Below are 9,746 nucleotides of genomic sequence, written 5' to 3'. Positions count from 1 at the left end.
AGACGGATCTTAAAGAGAGGAGAAAGTGTTGGGAATTTGTCAGCTCACAAACCACAGTTGTTTGTTAACAGCAAATGATTCTCATTAAAACGTGATTTGTTTCAAATGTGGCCGTCTTTGTTTTGTATCTTAATGTTTGAATAATGTTCCTCGGGATTCGAAGCTTTGACTTGTTTTTCGCACGCGTTTGCGCAGATTCGAGCAGAAGAATGCGACAAGTCTGAAATAACACTGATTTAAAAAAACAACAGCTGGTGTTATTATGTAAGATTTTATACGAGTTAAGTCATCGGTGGAAGTGTGATATTTGAAATCTAGAACAGATTATCAACAGCAGGACGTCGCAGGCGCTGCCTCCTGCCAGTGTGGCAGATGGTATGCTAGGGGTTGACTTGCCAAAGGGAGAATTCACTCAGTTTTGATGATTGGTGGATGTTAATCCTCGACCACCATCAGAATTTCAGGCAGGAGAGGTTTTGCACGTCTTCCTGTTGGTGTTGTGCCACTCAGACACCTCAGTGACCCTGAAGAAACACAATGTGGTTTGTGTGCAATCACCCAGAAGCTTTTATTTTGGTAATTCTATTGAGGGGGGGAAAAGATAGAGGGGGAGGAGCTAAGTGATGTCATACACACAGCACTGTGGAGGCAATTAGCCAATGATGACATGCACCTGTGTTGAGTGGCTGATTGCCACTCATGTGGAGAAGCGTGTACATCGGGAGTGTGAACTGCAGTGATTGGTGAGTGAAAAACATAATTAATAATATAAAATATTGTATAATTTAATCGAAAAATGATTAAGTTGTGACGATTTACAGGGTGTTTGTTTAAAGTCCTGTTTAAAGTGTTCATAAGTCAAATTCTTTCAGTAAAAGTACATTGATATTTGTTTTACCGGCATATAAACATCAGTATATGAGGAAACGTCCATCATTTTTAACTTTTTTCGAGCATTTCTATTATGGTGGCCCTGAAGGTCAAAACAACAACAACATTTCAGAGCGTACACACATCGCTTGTGTGTGTGTGTGTGTGTGTGTGTGTGTGTGTGTGTGTGTATGTGTATGTGTTAGTGTTATTATTAGTGCTGGGCACGAGGTGAACGCACGTTTAACTCATGACGCGCGCGACGTCACGTTTACGTGCCGCGACACCGGAGTACAGGCTGTGTTTACCAGTTAGCTTCGTTAGCTTAGCTAACGAAGTTTAGCGTCACTTTAGTATGTCCATTGTATTATAGCTGATGAGCTTGGATTAATATTACTGCGACATTAATGTGTATGTTTGTTTACTGCTGTAGATTTTAGAGTTTGTGCTCAACATCTGGCTGGTTTCATCTACAGTGTCATATCAGATTATACTGTATAATATTATGATATGATTGGAGTATGGCTGCAAAATGTCCTGCCCGATGTATTAAGGTTACTATAGGATAAAGAGTTCACAGCGTAACCATGTTTATTTGGCCTTTCCTGCTTGTCTTTCAGCCTGCGAATCAACACGCCTGGCGTCACTGTGGAGGTGTGTAATAATGTTATATTTATTATTATTAAAAAGATGACAAAATCTCAATGCTCCATCCAAACCAAACTCAATTAAAAAGAATACAAAACGTACCTAAAACAGACAGCTGTATGTTAGTATGTAGATTTTCGACTACATGCTAATCTATGACATTTTGGTGTATTTTTGGACGACATAGCTAAACGATGACTTTTTGATCACGTCCAAAAATGGTCAAAATTGGTCAAAAACGTCATAGTATAGTATGTCGTCCAAAATTGGTCAAAAGTGTTCTAGAAAAGTATGGCGTCCAAAAATGGCCAAAAACGTCATAGTATAGTATGTCCTCCAAAAATGGCCAAAAACGACATAGTATAGTATGTCGTCCAAAATTGGTCAAATACGTCATAGTATAGTATGTCGTCCAAAATTGGTCAAAAGCGTTATAGTATAGTATGTCGTCCAAAAATGCTCCAAAACGTCCTAGTATATTATGTCGTCCAAAAATTGTCAAAAAAGTCCTAGTATAGTATGCCGTCCAAATATGTTCCAAATTGGTCAAAAACGTCATAGTATAGTATGTCGTCAAAAAATGGTCCAAATTGGTCAAAAGCGTTAGTATGGCGTCCAAAAATGGCCAAAAACGTCATAGTATAGATTGGCATCCAAAAATGGTCAAAAACGTTGTAGTATAGTATGTCGTCCAAAAATGGTCAAAAACGTTAAATACATATGAAACCTATAATAAAACAGCTGCTCTGCACTTCACAAGTCATCGTTTCAGTTCTTGTGAGAAACGGGACATTTTTAAAGTTCAACATCCAAAGTGAAGATTTAAAAAGGACTACCAAGAAATTCAGAGTGAGCTCATCAGGACAAATAGCTCACACTGTTGGATGACGACTTGTATTGCTGAGGTTGAGAGTTCAAATCTTACAATCATCTAAAGTTCTTTAGAACTTCAGACCAAAATAAGAATTTATAAATACCAGCAACGTGATATTCTGCTGGTCAGTAAGAATAGCTCATGCTGGAAGAAGAAGACTTCTATGTCTGAGGTTGTGGGTTCGAACCTTATGGTGAGCTCTTTGAGTGCAATGGTCAAAGTCAACAGTTAAAAGATCTCAGAGAACCTGAAGAGCTGTCGGAGCAGCTAGCTCAGTGGCTAAAACAGCTGCCGTGAAGTCTGCAAGTCATAGGTTTGATTCCTCTGAGGGACAGGACATTTTTCTAGGTGAACATCCTGAGTGAAGATTGAAAAGAGAAAACCAAGTAATACAGAACATGTATAGTTCAACTCTTACGATCAACGAAGATTCTTTAGGCCTTCAGATCGAAATAAGAATTTATAAATACCAGAAACGTGATGTTCTGCACGTCAGTAAGAATAGCTCGAGCTGGAAGAGAAAGACTTGTACGTCTGAGGTTGTGAGTTCGAACCTTATGGTCAACTGTTTGAGTGCAATGTTCAAAAGTCAACAGTTAAAAGCTCTAAGTGAACCCAAAGTGCTGTGGAGCAGATAGCTCAGTGGACAAGAGCGCTGCTTTGAAGTCGCTGAGGTTGTGGGTTCAATTCTTGTGCAGACCAGGATCTTTTAAAGCACATCATCCAAAGTGAAGATTGAAAGGAGACCAAAAATCCTAAAAGGAGCATGAAACAGTGGCGCAGTGGTTTTATTCACAACCATGGGGATGAGTCCACAAGGTGGCAAGTTCGATTCCAGACCTTGCAGTTGGTGAGAGGAGGCGACGGTGTGGTGGAAAGAGAAGAGAGGCGAGAAGGAGAGAGGAGGAGGCGAGGGTGTGGTGGAAGGTGGAGAAGGAGTGAGGAGAAGAGAGGCGAGGGTGGTGTGGAAGGAGAGAGGAGAAGAGAGGCGAGGGTGTCGTGGAAGGAGAGAGGAGAAGAGAGGCGAGGGTGGAGTGGAAGGAGAGAGGAGAAGAGAGGTGAGGGTGGAGTGGAAGGAGAAGAGAGGTGAGGGTGGAGTGGAAGGAGAGAGGAGAAGAGGCGAGGGTGGAGTGGAAGGAGATGAGATGAGAGGGGGGTTGCAAGAGGTCAAAGGTCAGCATGTCTTTATTGCAGCATGCAACAAAAGGTAAACTCTTTTTGACCCTTGGGCCAGTCGGGTCCGCCTTGGCCAGTTGGGGCCTACGGCCCCAACTGGAAGACAGTTTGAACTCACGTTCTCGCACTCGCGGCCTTCGGCCGCGAATGCTCAACGGGGGTTCGGGGGAGTGGGCGAGGTGGGGGGGGGTGGCAGGGGGAGAGTTCAGTTTTCACCCGTTCTCGCACTCGCGGCCTTTGGCCGCGAATGCTCGACGGTGGTTGGGGGGGGGGGGGTATGTGGGGTGTGGGGGGCAGTGAGAAGGGTACTTAGTAATAATTCTACGACGCCCAGGGTACGACGCCCAGGGTACGACGCCCAGGGTACGACGCCCAGGGTACGACGCCCAGGGTACGACGCCCAGGGTACGACGCCCAGGGTACGACGCCCAGGGTACGACGCCCAGGGTACGACGCCCAGGGTACGACGCCCAGGGTACGACGCCCAGGGTACGACGCCTGCTGTGTGGTGGGGGGGGCACTCAGCAAGAGGTGAGGTTGGTCAGCAAGAGGTTAGGTTGGGTCCATCTGAACAACCACACAGTGTTGGAACTGAACCAGCCACCTTGCTATTCTCTGACACAACGCTCCGGTCGGGAACATAGCCATCGTGCCACCAATGCCGCCTTCGTCTAGATCTTTTTGTCTCATCTTAAACTTCACTTTGGAGTATGTGCTTTAAAAGGTCCTGATCCACACAGGAACCGAACCTACGACTTCAGGACTTCAGAGCAGCGTTCTTGTCCACTGAGCTACCTGCAACCTGTCTTCTTCAGGTTCTCTGAGAGCTTTTGACTGTTGACTTTGAACATTGCACTCAAACAGTTGACCATAAGGTTCGAACCCACAACCTTGTACATACAAGTCTTTCTCTTCCTGCACGAGCTATTCTGACTGACGTGCAGAACATCACGTTGCTGGTATTTATAAATTCTTATTTTCATCTGTAGTTTTAAAGAACTTTAGTTGATCGTAAGATTTGAACTATCAACCTCTGCGATACAAGTCTTCTTCCGACAGCGTGAGCTACTTGTCCTTAAGATCTAACTATGAATTTCTTGATAGTCTCTTCACTTTGGACGTTGAACTTGAAAAATGTCCTGTTTCTAACAAGAACTGAACCTGTGACTTGTGAACTGCAGAGCAGCTGTTTTACCCACTGAGCTAACTGCCCCGACAGCTCCCGCGGTTCTCTGAGAGCTTTTCACTGTACTTTGAACATTGACATCTGTCAGTCTTGGATGAGTTGTGTTCCATACAAGTATTTAACGTGAACCTTTTAATCGTTATTTAATGAAGTCGTCTTTGCCTGTTCATTTCGAATCAGACACACTTCAACACCATGTATATGTGACATCACGTCAACCGTAAACTGGAGTGAACTTGTTCATTAACTCTATATTTAAGTGATCATGCAAATATGCAGCTCTTTGAAAAAAATTGACGCCGTTAAAATGGGTTCACGTTAACGCGTTTAACTGACAGCACTAATATATATATATATATGTAGATATAGATATAGATATGTATACATATATAGTTTTCAGTTTTTACATGTTATCTATTCAGTGTTAATGTCGCCTGAGTTAAACACTTAGAACACAGCATTTAGGCTACTTTTTTCCATGACTATGTTTAAGTATATACAGAGGCCATAAGAATGTGCAACATAGTGTCTTGCACAGAGCATCTGGAACAAAAACAATTTCCCCCCGGGGATTAATAAATTATTCTGATTCTGATTCTGATTATATCCTTTTTTTAGACAATCTTATAAAAAACAACAGCAACCTTTTGACCAACTATATTAACACACCTGAGCAAAAAGTACTCAAAATGTTAAAAATCCGATGGTCAAATGATCAAAAACGTCATAGTTTAGTATGTCGTCAAAATTGGTCAAAAACGTCATAGTAAAGTATGTCGTCCAAAAATGGTCAAAATTGGTCAAATACGTCATAGTATATAGTATGTCGTCCAAAAATGGTCAAAAACGACATAGTATAGTATGTCGTCCAAAAATGGCCAAAAACGACATAGTATAGTATGTCGTCCAAAATTGGTCAAAAAACGTCATAGTATAGTATGTCGTCCAAAATTGGTCAAATACGTCATAGTATAGTATGTCGTCCAAAATTGGTCAAAAACGTCATAGTATAGTATGTCGTCCAAAATTGGTCAAAAACGTCATAGTATAGTATGTCGTCCAAAATTGGTCAAATACGTCATAGTATAGTATGTCGTCCAAAATTGGTCAAATACGTCATAGTATAGTTTGTCGTCCAAAATTGGTCAAAAACGTCATAGTATAGTATGTCGTCCAAAATTGGTCAAAAAACGTCATAGTATAGTATGTCGTCCAAAATTGGTCAAATACGTCATAGTATAGTATGTCGTCCAAAATTGGTCAAAAACGTCATAGTATAGTATGTCGTCCAAAATTGGTCAAAAACGTCATAGTAAAGTATGTCGTCCAAAAATGGTCAAAATTGGTCAAATACGTCATAGTTTATAGTATGTCGTCCAAAAATGGTCAAAAACGACATAGTATAGTATGTCGTCCAAAAATGGCCAAAAACGACATAGTATAGTATGTCGTCCAAAATTGGTCAAAAAACGTCATAGTATAGTATGTCGTCCAAAATTGGTCAAATACGTCATAGTATAGTATGTCGTCCAAAATTGGTCAAATACGTCATAGTATAGTATGTCGTCCAAAATTGGTCAAAAACGTCATAGTATAGTATGTCGTCCAAAATTGGTCAAAAACGTCATAGTATAGTATGTCGTCCAAAATTGGTCAAAAAACGTCATAGTATAGTATGTCGTCCAAAATTGGTCAAATACGTCATAGTATAGTATGTCGTCCAAAATTGGTCAAATACGTCATAGTATAGTATGTCGTCCAAAATTGGTCAAAAACGTCATAGTATAGTATGTCGTCCAAAATTGGTCAAAAAACGTCATAGTATAGTATGTCGTCCAAAATTGGTCAAATACGTCATAGTATAGTATGTCGTCCAAAATTGGTCAAATACGTCATAGTATAGTATGTCGTCCAAAAACGGTCAAAATTGGTCAAAAACGTCATAGTATAGTATGTCGTCCAAAATTGGTCAAAAACGTCATAGTATAGTATGTCGTCCAAAATTGGTCAAAAACGTCATAGTATAGTATGTCGTCCAAAAATTTCATAGTATACTTGGTTTCTATGTTATTAAACCACCACAGTGTATGGTTTAACTTCATAAATCATGCCTGACCTGTACCGAACCGAACACAACTGCATCGTTCTGTCCAGATTGGCACAAAGACCAGTGATGTGTCACAGATTGTTAAATGCAGTGGCTCTAAAGCACTAAAGCAGCACGAGATGTTCCAGCATTATCTGTCTGCACATTATTTAAATGAATCATCGTGACATTTGACTCTCGGGTCATCGCTATATCATGAAGATAAATAAAACAACAACTCTGTGGCTCAGTGTGAATCTTAGCCAGGAGTAAAATACTAATCACGGCTATTAACATACAGCGCCGCATGCGGAGTGAACAGCTGGTTGTGGAGAAGCGTCGCAGTGACATTTCGTCGCGTCCACTCTCGTTTCTTTCAAAAGTGAGTTACCCTTTTAAGTGAGTCGGTGTCACACTGACAGAACAAAAGGCTTAAAGTGAAGAATCTTGTAACAAAATAAGGCTGAAACTAACCAGGCAGTGCTGCAGATAAAAGGCCTCGGGGGTGGTTTAATGAGACGTCTGTAACTGATGAGGGGCGTCTTCAGTCTGCTGCTTTTGATTGAAATGATTAGAAAAACAAATTTTGTCCTATATGTTCACAGCCTGTTGAAAATATCTGCACAATGTCCAAGTATAAAATCAAATCCCAGCCCTGTGGTGAAGCTTTTCCTCAGTCTTTGTTCTTGGAACTGGCCCACTTCTGTCACATCATCTTTATATATATATATATATATATATATATATATATATAATCTTCTCTTTCCAATAGCAGGATGTTTCTAATGACAGCTAATCAGGGACAAATGTGGCAGGTCCAGTCCTGGGACAGAGTCTGATAAAAGACATTTATTTTTTATTTTTTTTTACCTTCCAGCGCTGCTTTACCCGTCAGGATACTGCAAAAACTGATCCGACACACTTTGAAGATGGAGTTAAAAGCAACGCTCTCCAGACGTCATGCACAGGTAAACTTTTATTTATAAAATGATTCCATAAAAATGAAGTAATGGGGCGTTCACATTCATTGGTATCCTAGCATTAAAGGCATGATGAAGTCCAGCTGAGAAGGTGAAAGGATGTAGTGGTTTGCCACTGTATTAACCTCGTAAAACCGTCTACTTTACTGCTACGGCAAAACAATGTCATACAAAAATATCAGCTTCATTTATTCGGAAAATCCTGCCTTTGTTCTCGTCTGTACAGTGTCAAGTATGTGAGAGATAGAATACATACATGTGTCAAAGATAGAAAAGATAGTATATTCAGGACATAAACACACGAAAAGAAATATTGGAGTTTGGACATTTTGCAGTTTAAATCAGCGGCTAAATAGACATATCACTAATTTGAATACATTCAAATTACAATCTCACTTAAAGACGGTCAAAGTTCAGTAGGCTCCGTTTAAAATGAAGTGAATAATAATAATAATAATAATAATAAATGCAGGATTGTAACGTATTTTTATTGACCCAATCTTTAACCATCTGTTCGAGGCTTCATACAAAAACTAACTTTGCTTAGATAAACATAATCAACCCATTATCAATAAATAAAAAACAGCATCATTAACATTAAAACCTGTACAAATAAAAAACAGTTCTAATATATAGAGGCAAACAGTGTACATTGGTGCAGAAAATAGCACAAGAAAAAAGGGTTTGCTGCAAGTCCGTCCACTTCCTGTTCGTATAAACCAATGTCCTTATCTGTGCGTCACAGCTCCTTATTTTATTATTTAAAAAAAATAATATTTATAATAAGTAAGTGACCTACAGTCTTTGGTTCTGTTTGAGCTAAACGCAAAGGAATACTTCATCAAACTTGAGCCCATGTGTCAGAACTATGCCAAAGCACTGACGCGACTGTCAAACTAACCTGAGGACACATGGACACCGGGGCTTGAAAAAGCCATCGCAGTCGTCGCCACCGTGGCAGGAAAACGCCCGATTTTTGCATCTCGAAAAGAGGGAAAGTGTTCGTCAGATTCGAGCAACTTCACAGCAACAAGTGGTTAATCACCACTGTTGTGAGGTACGCCACTCTGAAGTGAGGCCCTACGAGGAGGTGGGGTTTCCAGAGTCGGCGACACAGCTCTCGGCTGGGTCAAAGAAGAAGTCCTCGTTGACGACAGATGTCAGACTTTGAACGCTAAACTCCCTCTCCAGCAGCGCGTTGAGGTCCACCACCACGCCCGAGGACGTGGCTTCATCGGTCTGGCTGTCCAGCGACCTGCTGTGCTCCTTCATGTTCAACAGCGCGGGCTGGCTCCTCAAACTGCCGGGTTTCCTTCGAATGGCGCTGAAGTGACGTCGCATCAGTTTGGGCTGCATCTCTGGCGTGTCCTCCGCTCCCTCGGGTTGAACGCAGGGCGCCAGCGCATCGGCGTCTGAAGCGGCGTCCTCTGAGAGACTGAGCTGGAGGAACTGAGCCTCAATGGCGCTGGCCGGGGAGCTGCCGTCTCCACTGTCCATCCTCGTCCCCCCCTCACTGAAGCCGTCATCGTCCTCATCACTTAAAATATCGGACTCTTTGACCGAGGAGGAGGAGCGGGGTTGTGAATCGGACCCTGGTGTCTCCTGCACAGGGAGGATACGTGAGTCAGGGGAGGTGCAGGGCGGAGGAGCCCCTGATAAACTGAAGGTTCCACTGCTCAGGCTTCCCTCGTCTGAGTCTGGCCCCGGCTTCAGTCTTCCTGTCTGCATGGAGAGATCTCCAAGTGGCTGTTTACACAACCAGGAAGCCCTGGAGGAACCTGGTAAGGAAGGTGGAGACAAGTTAGAAATGCCACTCGTATCTCAGCAAAACACTTGCACCATAATAAGCCCCTCGAGCAGATCGTGGCCTAAAAAAAATAATAATCAGATACGATCATCTGAAAAGCACATGTACACTTAGCGTTA

At 41.9% G+C, this 9,746-nt stretch overlaps 1 protein-coding gene across 1 annotated transcript in view; it reads right to left on the bottom strand.

Moving 5' to 3' along the window:
• Positions 1-7,892: 7,892 nt before the first annotated feature.
• The window catches only part of tiam2a (TIAM Rac1 associated GEF 2a), a 62,539-nt gene continuing 60,685 nt past the window's right edge, over positions 7,893-9,746 (bottom strand). The window contains exon 27 of the mRNA XM_083908184.1: positions 7,893-9,598. Within this exon, the coding sequence (XP_083764310.1) occupies positions 8,901-9,598 (698 nt within the window). The 3' untranslated portion in view covers positions 7,893-8,900. The remainder of the gene's footprint in view (positions 9,599-9,746) is intronic.

Source organism: Microchirus variegatus (assembly GCF_963457635.1).
Source record: "Microchirus variegatus genome assembly, chromosome: 21".
Taxonomy (NCBI): domain Eukaryota; kingdom Metazoa; phylum Chordata; class Actinopteri; order Pleuronectiformes; family Soleidae; genus Microchirus; species Microchirus variegatus.
This window is presented reverse-complemented; position numbering and strand designations above follow the sequence as displayed.